Below are 19807 nucleotides of genomic sequence, written 5' to 3'. Positions count from 1 at the left end.
TGAATAGTCACTAAATGAACTGCTGTAAGTTGAGGACTACCCGTATGTAGGATCTCTGGGGATTCGAAGTAGAAGGTCATGACATATTATTTATTTTTTATTATGATTAAAAAGATATTTTAACAATATCTGTGATAAAGCACCTGTGGGGCTGCAGGAGAAATATTTGCCGTAAGTACAGTGAATTTCTACCCATGGACGTTGTGTAGCCCATGAAGTTCTGGTTGGAATAGGATAAAATAAACATGGTGGAACAATTGTTCTTTGCCTGATACACACGCCTTAGGATTAAATAACCTTCTCTACATGAATAGAGAATGTAGATGGCATTGGTGGATTCTTCTAGAAGAACAAGGGCATCATTCTTGGCACTAGATGGGTTATAGCTTGCATAACATATTAATAACATGGTTGTCCAACTTTTTGGCTTGCCTGGCACTTTAGTTTTGAGTTAACATAGCTTAACCCAGACAAATGACACTTATTCTTTAAACCTAATAAAAAAGCCATTGTAGCCATGGGTTGGTAGATTTATGCCTTCCCTTTACTTCCTGGAAATCAAAGGTATTGATCACATCATATTCCATCCTCCTATATTTTTTCCCCTGCACCTACAACCCTGCATAATTGAGAGACAATGGTTGCCCCAAAGCCTCTCAGTGAATTTCCCAGTCTGAGGATGAATTTAAACCTGCATATCTCCAGTCATAACTTAACATCTTAACCATTTGGCTTAGGTGTAATGTATGAACCTTGTTCACAGATTTTTCATAGAACTTATTTATATCCATTTATCCCAGACTTGCATTATGAAGAGTAAAACTCAAACTGTGCCCACAAAATCTTGTTTGTTTGTTCATTTTGTATTGATAATAATACAGTATTTATATAGGGGAGTGTGGAAAAATGTAGAGAAGTTGTATTAGGTTATTTTTACCTGAATTTAATTAAATCACTGAATAATTGTCATCCTTTCTAAACTCATTGATTTCTAAAGCCCGACTTAGTATGATTCTGTCTGACCAAGGTGTTTTGCTTTGAAGAAAAGATATTTTCTCAATATATTCACCTGGCTGAACTGGTCTTGGCTTTGTTCAACATTAACTCAGTTGGCTAATTGGCTTGTTTAAACATAACTCTGAATCATAAGCAAATAACATAATGAGAAAGTGATGTGTATGAATCAAGTCTACATCCTTGATGCATACATATCAGATAATACACAAATGTATTTGGTTTTCATTTGCAATTTACAGCAGTGAATAATTCAGAGAGGGAGCAGCATAAAAATGATATGAAACTGAATTATTTTGTACTACTTAGGATGGAGCAGAATATTAATAAATTGAAAATAAAATCCTCAGAATAATTTTTGTGATTAAATGCAGGCAATACAGGATTTCAGTGTTTGCAAATCCTTTTTGTCAAATCAACTTGTGGCATTAATCTCTAATGGTTTAATTCCCTTAGAATATTTTCCTTTAGGATTATAGAGTCATGATGAGGCAAAGTACAAAAATCCACTTTAATCTTTGAATTGTTAGATGTGTGGGAAGGAGCTAAAGAGATTGTCCTCAGAAAAAGGTTGGTCTCTCTTCTATTACCTTAATCCTTTCTCTTTCTGACATATTATTGAGACTAAGAATATATTTAGTACGGCTGGTATGCACACAATTGCATTATTTTCTGGACCAGCAAGTTCTTTTCTTAGTCGCCTTATTTTAATCACCTTCTGTTTGAACTTTTGCAATTTATTTAAAATGGGACTTGCCCTTGCAGGCCAATTAGAAACTATAGCCAATCCAGAATATAGAGACATAAGTTGTTATGCTTATGTGACCCCTTTATTACATGACCCAAAGATCCTTTTCCAAAAAGCAACTGAACTTTCTCTGTTTTTTTCCTTGAAAATGTTTCGTCTGTCATTCAAGAAGCTTCTTCAATTCTGAACTTCAAAATTAAAAATGCTATGCTTATGCATAGTACCAGAAAAATTTGATAAACAAAGTGTATATTTAATATTGCATGTATTAACAGCAGCAAGGATTGTATTTGCGCAGCACTGGAAAAATGAAGAAATACCACTAGATGAAGAGATAGTTAAGAAGATGTTGGACTGTGCAGAAATGGACAGGCTTACATTGAAGATTAAACAGAAAGAAGATATGGAATACTACCAAACATAAAATTTATTTTATCAATGGCTGGAAAAAAGGGGGTAAAGATTAAGAATATGATTTGTATTGTTAAAGCAAACAAAATAATCCAAACTACATGATGTTTATTAAGCACTAATTAAATGTAATAGTGGAAAATTAATAAAACTTTATTACAAAAAACTAAAAGCACTTCTTGGATGAGAAACAAAATGTTTTCAAGGGGGGAAAAAACCTGAAGAAAGTCCAGTTGGCTTTTGGAGAAGCACCTTTGGGATAACCATGACCTGGATGATTGAGAATCTCCATAGACTCTACGTTATGAGTTGCACTGGATATCAGTTGGTTTCTGGGTGCAGTTAAAGATACAGTTTTTCACCCGTGAATCCCTTCTTGGCTTAGGGCTTGCAATTTATGGGATCACCTGTCCTGAGTTGTCTTTGCTTGTCATATAAAATCAGTCAGGGTTCTTATGCTCTAAGTCTCTTCAGCAAAATCGTGCAATTTTATGGGACCAGAGAGATGCCTTCTCTGTTGCTACTTATTTCTCCTATCTGGGACAACATTCTGCCCCTAAAGTACATTTGGCCTGAAATTATTGGAATTTAGAAGGGTTTTAATGCTTGTATTCCCTAATGTACTTTCAGGGATTCTGATGGGTGGCACGTGATAAAACCTATATTGGGTTTTTGCAAACCAAATAAAGCATTTGCCAGTGTTTACCCAACCTGTCAGTTTACAACTACATGATTTTAGAAATGTTTTTATCACATTTAGTGTTCACACCCTTGATAAATTGCTGTATTTACCCAACAACACCTGTCTTTGTGGCAGACTGCAATATGCCAACTCCCACACACTCATATTGCAGGGTTAGCCATCTCTGAGGCAATTACAATAACAAAATGATTGTTCAGGAAATGTAAAATATTAACACAAAGGTTTGCAGTGTAAACCTTTCCTTAGTACCTTATCCTATTACCTTTTCTGGAATTAAACTCATCAGTAATTTGATTTGTTGCTCTTTGGTTCCTGTTCTGTCTTGTGGCTGAATAATATTATATTGTGGACCTAAATAATTCTTCTGAGATTTATCCTCTTCCCATTGATATGTTGCAATTTGGAATTGAATGTAGTTCAATAAATTGACAAGAATCAGGAGGTATCCAAATTGAATTAAATAAATAAATAAATAAAAGAATCATTTAGCCAGGGCTATCTTTACTTTTGGACAAGCCATTAATTACTTAGGTTTGGTTTCAAATCTATAAAATGAAAATAACAGTAATTTGAATAGAATAGAATAGAATAGAATAGAATAGAATAGAATAGAATAGAATAGAATACTTTATTGGCCAAGTGTGGTTGGACACACAAGGAATTTGTCTTGGTGTAAATGCTCTCAGTATACATAAAAGATACATTCGTTAAGAATAAAGAATCATAACGTACAACACTTAATGATAGTCATAGGGTACAATCAACAATCAAATCATACTAGGAAACAGTCAATATAAAGCGATTTGCTCAGTAAAATAGTACATGCAGGCATAATGAAGTCTACAAAGATCTTTTAAAATTAAACACACTGAATAAATAGCAGGGTTTTTTTCTGAAATCACTTCCTTTTACTTATGATATTAATTTTTGTACCTATTTGGTGCCACAATTTTCTCAGAGTGCATAAATTTATCCTTAAAACTAGAGGAAGCGAAAAGTTAGAGAACACACTGAACTTGTTCTTGAAGTATTGTAATCTGACCTATAAATTGACTCAACCCTTGGAAAACAAACGCAACCCCAGTAAAGTGTCACATGTAGGAAGCTGTGGTATCAAAGTCTACAAAATTATTCTCCTTTTAATTTTGGAACTGCAGAAAAGAAGTGAAGGCAGGAAGGCAAGCAGAAAGGAAGAAAGGAAGGAAAGGAGGGAAGGAGGGAGGGAGGGTGGGACAGTAGAGTATTTAATGAAATATCTAAGCACAACTATTTACTAAACCTTCGACAAAATTTGAGAGAACAGAAAACAACCAAAATCAATTGAGAAAAAAAATCTGCTTGGGGCAACAAATCTGCCACAGATTTCTAGAATAGCAGTAGTTTGGCTTCATTCTCCCAATTTCCCCCCCCTTTTTTTTCCCAGAAAAGTTATGTTAACAGCAGAAATTGTCCAAGAAGAACTAAACAAAGTGAAGCAGTTAAAATGATCAAGAACCGATTGTCAAGGCTGATTTGATTTACAAGTCAGAAACCAATTTTACAATGGATGACAAAGGTAAGTTGCTTGATTTAAAATGTATTAGTGTATGTGAAGTTCTTCAACTTTAAAAGAAAAAACTTTAAAATATGTCTTATTTTTGTATATATTTGTGCATATGAATTCTGTTTCTGATGGGAGATGAGAAGATTGCAAGTTCCAATGATTACACAATGTTTAAGAGATCACATACAGCTGATAATGTTTCTAAACAAACCCTATCATGAGTTAGAGTTTTAAAAGATCTAAAAAGACTACACACACAGACACAGACACACACACACCATGAGTTGGGGGGAGGACTAAGCATAAATGTTTTCATTAATGTTTAACAAATTCCTATTTTGCTCAGATTTCTACTGGAATTTTTTCTTCCATCCAGTTTATACACAGAACAAAATTTATTTGCTGCTTTTTCAAATTATTTTTAAGCATAGACTAATTGTTTCACATATGTGATCTATGTGGTAATACTAGATATTCAGGGGCATCCATAGCAAACTGTGGTGATGCTAAATGATGATGTGTGCAATGATGCCATCATACAACTTTACCATAAGATGCTGTATTTGCAAGATAACATGACTGCAAATATTTTCCCTGCCCAATGGGCACCCATATTTGCATGAGGGCAAGTAAGATATGAACTATCTTGACCGATCATCACACTTTTATTCCATTTCACACTAAGGACATTACCAGTATGTGAGAACACTGAATTGCATTTCTTCTTATTTCTCAAGAGGTGTATTTTAAGATTAGTCAAGAGAGCTTGCAAAAATAATCAACAGTCAATAGGTCCAATGGTTCCTGTAGGGACATTAAGAGAGGTCAAAGAGGCCATCTAAATTAAAACTGAACAGCCTTCTCTCAACACCTATCTCCTGTCTACAACACAGTTCTTTCAGCAGTCCCAAGAAGGTTCCATACCCATTTGCCCTCTAATTCAGGTGACTCTGTGGGAACAAACCTCCAAGCAGCCTCAACGACTCTCAGAGAACTAATGACTGACCTTCAGAGTGCTAACAACCAGATGACTACTAAGGAATATAAATTGTTCCATTTCTCACCATTCAGCCAGAACTGAAGATGCTTCTTGGATGAGAAGCAAAATGTCTTCAAGGAAAAAGAAAGAAAGTCCAGTTGCCTTTGGAAAAGCACCTTTGGGACTATTGGGCTAAACATTTTAGTTTGTCTCCTTTGAAGATTAGTTGACTGCAAAGACATTTGCACCAATAAGAATGAATGTACCTAATTGTTCCACTTCAAATAAACTCAATCATAACTCATATATTACTATGCCTGAATGTAAGAACTATACATTCAAATTGCCATGCTGCTACGGATTTCATGCATATAGCTTTTGGACATGCTATCGCTCAACTGAAGTGTGCAATTCCTTAAAGCTCGAATGAAGTCCCACCGAATGTATTAGAAATTCTCTCAGTGAATCAAAAGGACATCGATTCCAATTTAAGTAGACTGAGAAGAACAGTTTAAAACTGATGATAATCTTAGCCAAAGCCATTTAGATCTCAAATGTTGTATGTGCAAATTGCATTTTAGAAAAAAAAAGCATGATCTTCAAAGAAGTCAGCCTAATAACTAATAATGAATAATGATGTCTGGTTCTGGTTATGCTTATATGGTGCCATCTCTTGCTTATCTGGGAAAGCTATGGACCATTCACAATAAATAGCATGAGATCAGAGTCAGACAAAAATGAGAACAAAGCAGTTCACAACAGATGGCAAACACATGTTTTTCCAAAGGCACTAAAATGAGTCAGCAAAATTGTGTCAAAATTTACATTCAACAAACTTGTCTGACTATTTGTGTGTTAACTAAGGTAACTAATGGTGTGCTTGATTCCTGGTGACTTCCTGGACAATTTTCTGCTGTTTGCTTGGCAATTTTTTTAGAAGTGATCTCCCATGGCTTTCTAGGGTTACCTAGGGAAAGTGATTGGCTCAGAACCACTCACTTGGCTTCTGTGCCTAAGGCAGAACTGGAACTCACAGCCTCCCAGTTCCCAGCCTGATATCTTTTGTATTCATAGTTGAAGAAATCAGATCATTTTCACCAACTACATTTGGCAAGGGTATCTTTGTATTTCCAAAACTAGGTCAATTAGAGGCCTGACAAAGAGGGTTTGTTGGTTCATGCTACCTGGCTTGGCTTTGTTGGTAGATGCTAAGATGGTACATTCCTAGTTTGTTTGTTCACCAAATACCTTGCTAACTTCTACTTCTCCAGCAAAAACAATGTCGTATCATTGGAGAGTTCAGCAGTTTTGGAAAAAATTTGGCAGATTGCGCTCTGACAAGAATTTGGATTTAAACAATTGTACGTTGAATGCAGTGGATATAATGGAGCTGAGTGAGTATACGTCTGTGATACTTCTTTTCACACTCATACATATGCACACACATCAATTATCTTCTCTGAGGCCCTTCAAGAATCAACTTGGCACATAATATTTTCATTTATAAAATTTGGAATATCTCATTCTGCTCTTCTTATGTGGAATCTTTTTTCTCTTTAAATTTCCAGCCCATCCTCTTTCTTACTTCAAGCCCTTTCCTAAAAACCATTTTTTAAATAATTTAGAGTAGTGTTTCTCAACCTCAGCAACTTTAAGATGTGTGGACTTCAAGTCCCAGAATTCCCCCAGCCAGCAGGCTGTATTTCTTGCATTGTATGGACTTTTGTTTTCAATTTTTCAATTTCTCCTTTCTACCAAGCGGGAATGCATTTAATGAATTCCACCCACAGAAATTTATTTCACATAATATCTGCTCATCTTTAAGGTTCCTCGAGACTATAATTTATTTTGCTGCAATAGACCTGCTATGAGGAATTCATTCATTCATTCACTCAACTGCTGCATTTTCATAAAACAAGAGATAATAGTTTACATTATGGAAATTGGTGTAAGGCTAGATTTTCTCTGCTTTTTCAAAAATGCTGTTGAGAGTTGTAAATCAAAAGAAAGATGATCTACTTGTTATTTTTGTTACTATTGTATAATAATCAATTTGATAGTTATTTACAGTATAATAATTTATTAAAATAAGTCATCTTTAATATACCATTTACAAAGCAAGCTTCTTTGAGCAAGATATAGTTAGAGCTAACTATGGTTTCTAACATTAAATAGCATTAAATAGTAACATACTGTAAAGCTTTCCATCTCCTTGTGGCTGGAGTGGGGAGAAAAAAACCTCAGGAAATTATATATGCCCAAGGCTTCATCAGACTTGTTTTCTTAGTGCTACACCGTAGCACTTATATGTGAATCATTGTGTGAAAATATAGCCAAGGGCTGTTTACACAACCTATTTCACTCTGGTTAGCTGTGACACTGCTCTTTAAACTTCAGGGAATAAAGGACCAGCAAAAATTTTAAAGAGGAGAACATTTAACTACATGAATATACAGTAGAAGAGACATAGAGTGCATTGGCGTGGCTTAGTATTAACCATAAACTAATAAACTCGGACGCAGCAGTTGGATTTAAGAGAAATAATAACATTCATTCATGTTCTAGCCTTGCTGTGTGTCAGCAATCTTTCTCTGTTGCTTGGCTGCCTTTTAGCTGCTGTAATACCACTGCTGCCGGATTTGGAAGAGATTGATCTTTCCTGGAATGACTTCATAGGAGGAGCACTAGAACCTCTGGCCCTTCAGTTCAAACATCTGCAAGAGCTGAAAGTTCTCCAGCTGAACAGCTGCAGACTCACAACCAAGGATGTTGCATGTTTAGGTACTGTTGAGTAGTAGTAGAATCCAATAAGTCATCCCAATTGACTTCATTATTAAAGAAATTGATGGATGTTACCAAAGACAGATCAGTAGGGTGAAATTGCAAAATCTAGACCTGCTGATTCTTTGAATTATCTCTAGCATATAACTGTCCCCTTCCTGATGCTAAAGCAGGGGAAGATATTGAATCTGTTCCGAAGTCTACATTCTGCTCCTTCCAAATCTCTGTGAACCAGTCAGGCCCTGAGGGGAAGGGAAGCTTGCCTTTTAGGCAGAAACTCTATCATTTGTATCATCTGTTTTCTCCATATAAAGTTTTTGTTCCCTGCATGATAGAAAGCAACCATTAAAAGCTGCCACAGTGGTTACTGATGGCAGAGAAACTTACTCTGTTCATATTTGATCCTCTAATTTTGTATTTTTGAGCCAATACCCCCAAAAGAAACTCAATTATCCTTCAAAATTCAGATTGTTGTCTCAATACTGAAATGCATTTCCCCACTATACTTCCTATAGCATATTACATTTTACATTGGAACCTATGTTAAAAGAAAAGACAAAAATATGTATATTCCTGAACGTAATGGCACAGCAAAATATATATTCAGGAAAGTTGGATTCTAAATGGCATTTGATTGGACAAAACAGTTTGCGAAGTATAAAGAAATATGCAAAAAATACATTAGTACAAATTAGTTCAAATCCATTCTCAAGCTACTATGGAAATAAAGAACAGCAAACCAATTGACGGAAATTTACAGATTCACTCACCCCCTATCAGTGACTGAAATCTTCAATAGTTTTGCACATGTGTGACATTTTCCACATATTCAGTTCAATATCTGAAACATCACAAAGAATTTATTTTTTATTTAACAGGAGAAGCGCTAGATGGGATTCCTCACCTTGAAATACTGGATTTATCATGGAATTGTGGCATTGGGGGAAGCCTTTCCCTTCTAACCTCCAAAATCCTCAAAGGCTCTAAACTCAAAACATTAAAAGTAACAGATTGCTGTCTTACTCAGGAAGATGGGAAATCACTAGGTAAGATTCTGTGGCAGAGAGATGTTAACATCTTTGGAGTGTTCCCTGTATCAGCTTATTCTTCAAACTAAATGTCTGATTGAATGAACTCGTGATTTTTCCAGCTCTTCTAAGTGGTCCTGACAGGAAACCAAAATCCAGAGACGATTAAGTACTACCTTTGTTGTAGGGTTATAGCAACAGTATCTTGCTAGTCTGAAAGTACTTCCTCCCTGCCCTACCTTTATGTTCCAGATAGCAATAGCAATAGCACTTAAACTTATATACTACTTTACAGTGCTTTACAGCCCTCTCTAAGCAGTTTACAATATCAGCATATTGCCCCTAACAATTTCGGTCTTCATTTTACCAACTTTGGAAGGATGGAAGGCTGAGTCAACCTTGAGCCTGGTGATATTTGAACTGCCAAATTGCAGGCAGCCAGCAGTGAGCAGAAGTAGCCTGCAGTACTGCCCTCTAACCATGGCTCCACTGTGGCTCATAATTAGGGAGGGTCTCTTCTGAGGCACCCTCATTCCTCTTTTAGACTCAGATTTCTCTTATTGGGCTGTTGTTTATATTGAGGCTCTTCCTCCTGTCTCCCAAGGTTGCTTTCACTGCCTATTACAATTTTCACTTATAGGACATTATCCCTGCTTCTCTTATGTGCATTATATTGTGCATGGAGCCAGAGTTAGGCTGGGGTAGAAAGACAAGGAATAGACAAGTCTTGGTCCATTTTATCCTGGAAGTCAGAAGAATTGGGAGACAGCAAAGCTGGTCATGTGTATTGGACAATTATTGTGGATAACTTCCAGTTTAATTTGCATACAGGATGCATCTAGGATAATGCACTATATCTCTATTTCCAAATCAGAGCAAGCACACACAGCACTTAGTTCAGCTAGCAAAAATATAATTTGATATTTACTTCAGAAAACTTTTTAAAAAATAACTGACAAAAGTAAAACAAAATCAGGCAAAATGAGGGAGAGAAACACGAACAATGTCATAGTTCACAATATCCATGTCATCTATATCCATATCTATATGCCCCAGAACTTTTCAAAGCCACTGGAAATACTGTAGATAATTAACATGTCCTAAAAGGAGGAGCCATTGGTTATTCTAGTCTTAATCCCTTGTATATGTAACAGCAGTAGAATACAGGTGGGAATTAGGATGTGGTGTTTGTTCTACATTATGAAATAATCAATATGGTGGATAGGGTTGATTTATCCAATAATGGAAATGCCTGTTCCCTAGAATACATATCAATAATATTAGGGTACCATGCACACTTGAAGATCTAGCTGTTGTAATGGTGTTATCTCAAGACTGGCTATTGTGTTATATAACTTTTTATATTAAAATTTGATCTGTATTACTTAAAAGGACTTGGAATCTTTAGGATTGAAGCAGCATATAAGCCAAGCAGAGCAAATTATATCTCATGCTTTTCCTATGGGGTTTCTTCATTAAGATGACATATTTGAGCCTGTCAAAGACTTAAGACATTTTATTTCCTTCATTTGTAGCTATAAATGAGATTTGGTGATTTGTTGCTGAATTCTGGGGATGTACTCAGAATTAGATCTAGTTTCTCAGACACTTGGAACTTTCAGAAACTTTATTAAAATGTCTCTGTGATATTTCTTTAGCAATCCTAGTTCAAAAATGCTTGGGGTGATTTCCTAAGTAGTAAACTCTGAAAAAAAAATTATTTGCAACTGTCTGCTATCCTGTGTTCCAGTGTTCTTAACCACTCTGCATCTGTCTTATTTTCAGCTGAGCTTCTAAGTAGAATCCCCAGCCTCAAAATTCTGGACTTGTCAATCAATGTAAAGTTGGGATGTAGCCTTAAAAATATTGCTCAGGAATTACGGTTTGTCTCAAGCTTGCAAATATTAAATCTGAACACATGTGGATTAGAACAAGATGGCTTCCATTCCTTAGGTAAATACAGGTGTTGATTGGGAGCTGGGGGTTTTTTTCATAAGTAAATTTGTATCCAATCTTTTTTGGGTAGGAATTGAAAACTATATGTTGAGGGAAGTGATGAAGGTTAATATGGCCAAAGCACAAAAAGTCGGGGCTTGAAGTAAAAATCACAGAATACAGAGTTGCTCCATTACTGTAATTACAGCTGAATTGTTCATAAATTGAATTTAATTTTACATTTTAGACAGTTTCAGATTTCCAATTTTTTTAGTGGTAGTTTAGCTAAGATACTGATCTTAAGCATCATCTTCATAAATTCAACAAGTAATTCAGCATTTGAAATAATGTAAAGTTTGTTAACATCCAGAATAAGGAATCTTGAAATAAATGCAAGTTATGAACAGAAAATTAAGTTAAATGTTTTTGCTTAAGAATATTTTAAATGCACATAACCTCTTAGTGCAGTAAGTTAGAATTTTTATAGAAAAAATATTGAAACTAAAACCTGATAACTTGAGGAATTCATCAATTCAAATCTTAATTCTGAGCTAATCAAAATGTGTTAGATTATGCTTCAGCCACATTTCTGACAAAGGAAAAATAACATAAGATAGTGAATATGGTTAACAAACAGCTTTTATCATTTTGGCTGTATAAATTCAGCATTATTATATTATGTTAACCTTTTTGTAGTATTGTGTGCATCCTTAAATCCCATCCTTATGGATGAAATATAATTTATCTGTCATATAAATGAATATCTTATTTAAATGTAATGGTTAGAAATTATATAATTAGTAAAAACTTACCTATTTCAGATGCTGCTTTCCAATATTTATCGGAATTGAGAATATTAGATTTATCCTGCAATAAATTGATTGGAGGAGTTTTCCAGTCTTTGGCTGGTCATTTGGCCAGTTTAAGTAACCTTCAAATCCTGAATCTTCATCAGTGTTGTATTACAGAAGAGGACATGTTGGTTTTATGTAAGAAATATGTGGAAATGCATTATAAAAAAATTGTAAAATCATTTAGCTGGGAGAAGCAGTGCTTATTAGCCCATGCAAAAATGGAACCATCAATTCTCCCAGGCTTTTAACAAATCAATTCAAGCAATTTATATCTCAGTACAGAAGTAGCTGAGAGCAGGACCATTATTGAAAATTACAGCAGAGAAATAGATTTGTCTGTTCGGCTAAGTGAGATAAATATCCCAGTCTAGTCAATTAAATCATCTTTAATGTGTTGTCAAAGATATTTTAATACAATGAGGTCATTACTTCAACAGAAGACACTCTTCAAGTGAGTGTTTTCTTCAATATTGACTATGATGGTAAAGTTGCATTATCTCCTAATAAAGATATTGCTTCATTTCTTATCATTTTTAAGCTGTTTCTATTACTCCATTTTTCAGATAATTTATAAATGTTGTATTCAAACAATTAAGAGAAGCAAAGAGTAGAAGAAAGACTCACAGGTCAATACATGCTGGCTTTCTATTAATGGATTAAAAAAAAATCATTTTTGATTTTAGTATCTGTTACCATTTTTTCTCAGCCCAGATAATACCTCTTTTGACAAATCTTCGGGAGCTGAATTTATCCTCAAATACAAATGTAGGAATATCTACCTATCATCTTCTTAGCAGACTCCGATTTTTACCAAAACTGACATCTGTGCTCCTCAGCAATTGTGCCTTGCAACATGATTCATTTCTGTCTCTAGGTAAGAGCACACTAAAATTCTGTCTTTGACTCCTTGTGTCCTCCTCCTCCTCTTTCTGGTAGAATTTGTTCCTCTTCCATATATGGTCTGCCTATAGAGGCAGACATTCTTAAAATTAATGTCTGGGTCCATTATTAAAAGATATTCTTCAGTATGTCCAGGGTTAAAATATTTTGCTTCATTGTGTAAATCGAAGTCAAGTTTAAGTGTTCTTCTTTAATCATAATTTTTCATTCCTTTTAGTTCCTTCTAATGTCCAATTTTTAAAATTCAAAATGAAATTCTTTGGGAAGGATTCTTTATGATTAATTTCCAAGTCTTTTAAATAAATTTAAATTTTATTGGGCCCTTAGTCCATTTGTACATTTCTAAAATCTAAAACCATACTAAAATGTGATCAGAAGACTGTAGGGTGCTGCAAATGGGCATAAATGCAGCCATGTTGCCGATTGCCAAAGTGTGGTCATGTGACTGTGGAGTTGGGGGTGATGTCCTTGTTCCAGGTGCAATATTACTTTAAACCGTTGCTAAGCAGCTGGTTGCAAGTCAAGGACTACCTCAGCGGTGTCAAACTTGTGGCCTGCAGGCCAGATGTGTCACGTGCTGGTCATGTCCATGCCCATTTTAGCAAAGGGGGGAAAAGTCGTGATATATCACATGACAACAATGTGACGCTGTGAGTTTGACACCCCTGGAATACCTGGACATGGTTTTGTTCCTTAGTAGTAATAAAAGAAGATTCAGGAGGAATAAAATGTTGGGAAATGTTGTAGAGCGGCGGAATAACCTGAGGCGAACACGGAGCAAACTTCAGCTTTACTTTATTGTAACAATAAAGGGCTGCTGCGGCTGCCGCGCTAACAAGGCAGCCAGCTGGCAGACAACAGCTGATGCCGTTTGACAGCTCCCTTTTATAGCCGGCTGTCAAACGGTATCAGGACTTTTTCCTATGGTCGGAAATGTCAGCGAGATCTATGGCATCTAGGAAACAGTCAAATCGGTTTCTGTAGGATTCCCATGTTTCTGCTGTCGATCTGAAAGGCGGGAATGCAGGGTTCGAAGTCATCTCGACTCAGCGGTGCCGGATCTTCTGAGGAAAGTTGAAATTCGCACTCGCGAATAGTGACAGTAAGCTCTTAAAGTAAGTGACATTTAGCTCGGTAGTGACTTCGGCTCTTTTTGTAGTGACTTTGCTTAGCAATTCTTTGCCCGGTTGCCTCTTCTATGTATCCCACCTTCGTCACCAGTGTTGTAGAGTGGCGGAATAACCTGAGGCGAACACGGAGCGAACTTCAGCTTTACTTTATTGTAACAATAAAGGGTTGCCGCGGCTGCCGTGCTAACAAGGCAGCCATCTGGCGGACAACAGCTGGTGCCGTTTGACAGCTCCCTTTTATAGCCGGCTGTCAAACGGCATCAGCCAATAGGAACGGTCCGTGTTCCCGCTGGAAACACAGACCAGAGTGAAGACTTCAGCTCAGTCTTTTCCGAACACCACAGGAAATCAGTTTGATATATTTAGAAGAAATCTAATTTGTATGCATAGGGCCAAATTTATCTGAGAATGGTACAAAGGGTTGTTGTTAATCTTTGCAGCTGATGCTGTCTCTCATCTTCCTGAACTGAAGCTACTAGACCTTTCTTGGAATAAATGTGTTGGTGGGAATTTAAAACTGATTCTGAAAGCATTAAGCCCTGATTCCAAGATCCAAATATTAAGGATGAGCAGCTGTGGCTTGGTGGATGAAGATATGATTGATTTGGGTAGGTACAGAATTATATCCACCCTTCTCCCATTCCTTCACACCTGTTCTGTCAAAACTACATTTCAATTTTGGTTTATTCATTGGGTATAACATATCTCCTAAATATCACAGGAAGTTTGCTCAGGAGGATAGTGTCAAATGGCTCCCTAATCCTTAGCAACAAATTTTCTCAATCTAGTGTCTTCTAAATTTGTTCCCAGAACTCCCAGTAGCCTGGCTAAAGACTCAAAATAAAAGGATTAACATCAGAATAAGTGACATAAAAATCACTCTGTGGTTTTCCAGATTTAATTTAGGAAGATGGGGATGACTTAGAAAGCTAACAAAAAGTCTTCAGTTAAAAGAGACATTATAGTGCACAGGTTTGTTATCAAAGATTAATGTTCTGAGCCAGCTGTCAATCGCTTTAGTCATGAGAAGAGGGATCTGGTACTAACTAAAAATGGCAGCCACTGACAGCAAGAGAGCAGGTAATTATTATAAACTGTATCAAAAGTTTTAAAAAGAACATAAAAAGTCAATAAAACTAATGTAGAATAAAGAAAGAAGGGGGAAAAGCAAATATGCAGAAAAGAAGTAAATAAAAAGAATTAGAAAGAAAAAGAGACCTTGGCATTCTTGGAAAGAAAGAAACATCTTCAAAAATGTCAGCAACTACAGTTTTCATAGACAAGTCAAAATTGTTATTTGACTTTCATTTGATTCAGGGCAATGGAAAATGTAATAGACCTAGATTCTTTATGTTTAGCTTTTGTGTTTGAAGTACCCAGGAATTGTATGAAAAATTCAGGGCTGTATAGGATTTCTTCAGTGCTAACTCCATGATTGGGAAAAAGTTCCCTAGCAACAGAAAGTTATAAGAGATAAGCCTTTATTTAATTCTTATAAATAGGGAACTCACAAGAGTCTCCTCTCTCAATTTTATTCTCATAATGCTGTGAAATAGATTAGCTTAATAAACAGTCATGTGCAAAATCCAACCTGAGAGTACACCTTGTATGATTTTAAACCCATTATCTACATTTAGAATAAAATACTGCAGGCTAGAATAACAGAGTTGGAAGGGATCTTGGAGGTCTTCTAGTTCAACCCCCTGCTTAGGCAGGAAACCCTATACCATTTCAGACAAATGGTTATTCAATCTCTTCTTAAAAACCTCCAGTATTGGACCATTTACAACTTCTATAGGCAAGTTGCTCCACTGATTAATTGTTCTAACTGTCAGGAAATTTCTCCTTAGTTCTAGGTTGCTTCACTCCTTGATTAGTTTCCACCCATTGCTTCTTGTCCTGCCCTCATGTGCTTTGGAGAATAGCTTGACTCCCTCTTCTTTGGGGCAGCCGCTGAGATATTGGAACATTACTATCATATCACCCCTACTCCTTCTTTTCATCAAACTAGACATACCCAGTTCTAGCAATCATAACCTCCAGTCCCCTAATCATCTTTGTTGCCCCTAATTTCTTTGGTTGTTTCTTTCAGCTTTGATCATCCAGGCTAGACCTCTGGCTCAGCTAAAGAACCTGGACCTCAGCTACAATAACAGTATTTCAGACCAAGGATGGGAGACCTTCTGCGTGAGCCTATCTGCTCTCGGGCAACTTTCTGAATTGGATATTAGCTGTCGTCCTTCATCACAATGTGGCTGTGGGGAATGGCTTGGGAAGCTGTTGGATGCCCTATCTCAGATACTTCCATTCACAGACCTAGAACTAAATGGTTGGCTTCTTTCTGCAGCTCAGCAAAAACTACTTGAAGATTTCAGGTTGAATAAGAAAGGAAATGCCCATTGCAATCTTTGATATGGAGCCTAAAATTTTGGAGTAGCATACAAATGGTTAGTTGGTTGATTGATACCTGTTGTCTCCAGATTTACCTAGACTTGGCAACTTTAAGATTTGTGGACTTCAGCTTCAGCTTCCAGAATTCCTCAGCCAGCCAAAAGCTTGAAGAGGAAAAGTGGAGAACTACATCTAATATCTAAGATAAAGGTTTCCCAGTCAGTTGTGTCCAACTTTAAAGGATGTTGGCCACTCATTTCTTGACCGAGGGAGCCACTGTTGTCTGAAGACAATCTTCCATGGTCATGTGGCCAGAATCTACATGCTTACTTGAAGGTTTCAGGTTAGATATTAGGCATCTAGTCCTCACCTGTTGATGGGAGGATAGCCAATTCAGGCTTCCCATCCATACTACATGAAATGTTCTTTGAGCAGTAAAAAAAGAAAAAAACTTATTTACCTCTAAAGATAAACAGGGATTTAAAAAAAGCAATACTCATTCGTTTGCGTTTATTTCTCTTGTTTTCCTGCAGGCTTTCCAAAGGCCCTGTACAGCCCCAAGAAGTAATTATTTCTTCTTGTCTTTGGGTTTTTCTTTCTCCTTGCCTTTCTTCTCTTTTTTCTCTTTCTTGACTTTCTTCATCATTTTCAGGATCTCTGAATAGGCTCCAACCCCTTTGCGCACCATTAGGCCACGCCACCATGCCTGGACCTGTGGGAATGAGGGAATAATACCCCAAAGTGGTTAACAGTTCTTATGTTCCTTTGAAGATGCTGGATGAGATATAGCACTCTCCTCCTTATTAAAAATGGGTTTATTCATTGATTTAGACATAAAATATTACAGAGAATGCAATTCTTCTATTGTTTTTTTCCACATCACTCAATATCCTGCCTCTTTATTTAAAGCCATGTTTCCTTTATATCATAAACCTGTACAATTTGCCTTTCTTTCAGCATTATTGCTCCTAATCCCACACTAATCAGATTATACTTTTTATCTTGATCGTAATTTCTGAGGATGTTGTGATGGTTTAATTATACTTTTTAGTAAGTATATTGAGTTTCTGGATTCTTGCTTTTTTATTTTAAAGAAGCTTATTACCAAACATCTTTAAAGTGTCATTTCTTACAAATAGCAAGAAATTACATCCATTCAGTTTTTCCAGTAAAAAGTTGCTGGCCCCTAGACCATACTCATGGCTGCCTTTTTATACAAATACGATACAGAATTAGAATTAGAATTATTTTTTATTGGCTAAGTGTGATTGGGCACACAAGGAATTTGTCTTGGTGCAAATGCTCTCAGTATACATAAAAGTAAAGATACATTCGTCAAAAGTCAACAATCATACAGTACAACACTTAATAATAGTCATAGGGTACAATAACAGGTAGTCCTGATTTACAACAATTCATTTTGTGACTGTTCAAAGTTACAGCGGCATTGAAAAAAGTGACTTATGACCATTTTTCACACTTATGATGATTGCAACTTCCCCACATGATCAAAATTCAGGTGCTTGGCAACTGATTCATATTTATGACGACTGCAATGCCCTGGGGACATGGGAACACCTTTTGTGACTTTCTAACAAGCAAAATCAACGGGGCAGCCAGATTCGCTTAAACAACCATGTTACTAACTTAACACCTGCAGTGATTCACTTAACAACTGTGGCAAGAAAGGTCGTAAAAATGGGGCAAATTTCACTTAACAAATGTCTCACTTAGCAACAGAAATTTTGGGTTCTATTGTAGCCGTAGGTTGAGGACTACTCTTAGTAGAATGATGTCAGCCTTGTGAGAAGGACATGTAGAAGTAGTAACTCTGTCTTTACTGAAAAGTTACATTAAGCAGAATCTTGCAAGTCTGAAAGTACATCTGTCCTCCCCCCTCACCTTTACAGTCCAAGAAAATAGGGAGGGTCCCTACTGAGAGGTTTGCCATGCCCCCATTCCTTTTGTGGACTCAGCTGCCTTTTGCAAGTAGTCTTCAACTTACGACTCAGTTGCTTAGTCTGTGTGATAGACATACCCAGGGGATCTGAATTCAACATTCCAACAGTCGCATGGCCCTGCCCCCAAACTGGTCACGTGACCACACTTTGGATGCTTGGCAACCAGGCCGAATTTACAGCCGTTTACAGCATCCCACAGGTACGCTACTGCATTTTATGGAAGTTTTTCTGAAACCAGCATTTACTTCTGGTTTTCAATAAAATCACACTCATAGCGAACCACTGGTTTGCTTAATGATCATGGACTCACTTAACAACCATAGTGAGCTACTTAATGTCCAATGCAAAAAAGGCTGTAAAATCAGATGTAACCGACCCACTTTATGACTGCCGCGTGTTATGATTGTGATGGGCAGACTCCATTAAGATCATAACCTGAGGACTACCTGCAATGAGTCATTGCTTTCTCTGCAGCTCCTATCTCTCCAAATCATTCCCACATGCCATTACATATAATTATTTACACACAATCATGTTGTTACATTCTTATGACTGCAATATGTAGTTCTTAATTCATAAGAATTAAGGATCACAGCATTTTTCCCAGGAAAGACACTCTTGATCCAAATCATGTTGCTCCAACTGTTTAAGATACTAGGGGTGAACAACATTTCATTTCATTTCATTTAACCTGTTCTCCTGTATGCTTTCTGACTGTCCTCCTTCTCCCAATGTCATACCTTTATGGTTGTCGCTCTTTTTCTTCTCCTATGTTGTAAATATTCCCATATGGCTGGCAAGCCTTGACTGAATACCTCCACTGGTGGGGTCATCATAGGATTCCCTTCAAGTGATAGAACTTTCAATTTTTCTAGGCTGTCCAATTCCTCTGGGAGTTGAAATAATTGGTTGTTATGGACCAATAGCTTCTGCAAACCTAAAGACAAATCAGGGGAAACAAATGAAATGGCACGATGAGCTAAGTTGGCTAAGGATGCCAAGAATTTTCTTTATGTATGTCTTTTTCATTTTTACCTTGTAGTTGGCATATGGAGTCAGGCAGTTCTATAAGAAAGTTGTTATGAACGTCAAGTATTTCCAGGTTATTCAATAATCTTATGCTTGATGGAAGATGCTCCAAGAAGTTGTTTTCGATGTACAGTTCTTTTAAATTCTAAGGGGGAAATGCACATGTCCATTTGGCCAGATGTGGCTACTGACTTGTTCAAATACTCAGGTAATCTTCAGAACAATGTAATGTGAAGCCACATATAATTTTAAATGAAAAAAAGGCAAAATTGAATCTGCAGGCCCTTCCACATAACTCAAGATGTTTGTCTCCTCAATCCTTGCCATCTCTATTCTTTTGCCTCAAATGTATCTTAGAGTCTACCTGCTAAGCAACCTTTCAGGTAAAGTCAGCAATCCT

The 19807-nt window shown here is 36.6% G+C and overlaps 2 protein-coding genes across 2 annotated transcripts in view; one reads left to right on the top strand and one right to left on the bottom strand.

Moving 5' to 3' along the window:
- The first annotated feature begins 4041 nt into the window (after positions 1–4041).
- On the top strand, positions 4042–16910 carry LRRC31 (leucine rich repeat containing 31). The gene is made up of 9 exons (XM_026666146.2): positions 4042–4431; positions 6670–6792; positions 8012–8179; positions 9058–9225; positions 10993–11160; positions 11964–12131; positions 12703–12870; positions 14467–14634; positions 16119–16910. Exons 1-9 carry the CDS (start codon positions 4419–4421, stop codon positions 16436–16438), a joined length of 1464 nt encoding a protein of 487 aa, XP_026521931.1. The 5' UTR covers positions 4042–4418; the 3' UTR covers positions 16439–16910.
- A 75-nt stretch (positions 16911–16985) lies between these two features.
- Positions 16986–19807, bottom strand: part of LRRIQ4 (leucine rich repeats and IQ motif containing 4) — a 13161-nt gene continuing 10339 nt past the window's right edge. Inside the window, exons 4-6 of the mRNA XM_026667075.2 lie at positions 19414–19552; positions 19119–19315; positions 16986–17129 (exon numbers count right to left, since the gene is read on the bottom strand). Of these exons, the coding sequence (XP_026522860.1) occupies positions 16986–17129; positions 19119–19315; positions 19414–19552 (480 nt within the window). The remainder of the gene's footprint in view (positions 17130–19118; positions 19316–19413; positions 19553–19807) is intronic.

Source organism: Notechis scutatus, chromosome 4 (assembly GCF_049901735.1).
Source record: "Notechis scutatus isolate UNSWTSFEM ecotype Mainland chromosome 4, rNotScu1.2, whole genome shotgun sequence".
Classification (NCBI taxonomy): domain Eukaryota; kingdom Metazoa; phylum Chordata; class Lepidosauria; order Squamata; family Elapidae; genus Notechis; species Notechis scutatus.
Note: the sequence above shows the minus strand (reverse complement) of the source record. Positions and strands in the feature narration are given on the sequence as shown.

Excerpts from the sequence above, each read along its gene's own strand:
- LRRC31 (XM_026666146.2), top strand. Across the intron at positions 8,180-9,057 it reads CAAGGATGTTGCATGTTTAG|GAGAAGCGCTAGATGGGATT; the intron begins GTACTGTTGAGT and ends TTTATTTAACAG. Across the intron at positions 14,635-16,118 it reads TGAAGATATGATTGATTTGG|CTTTGATCATCCAGGCTAGA; the intron begins GTAGGTACAGAA and ends TGTTTCTTTCAG.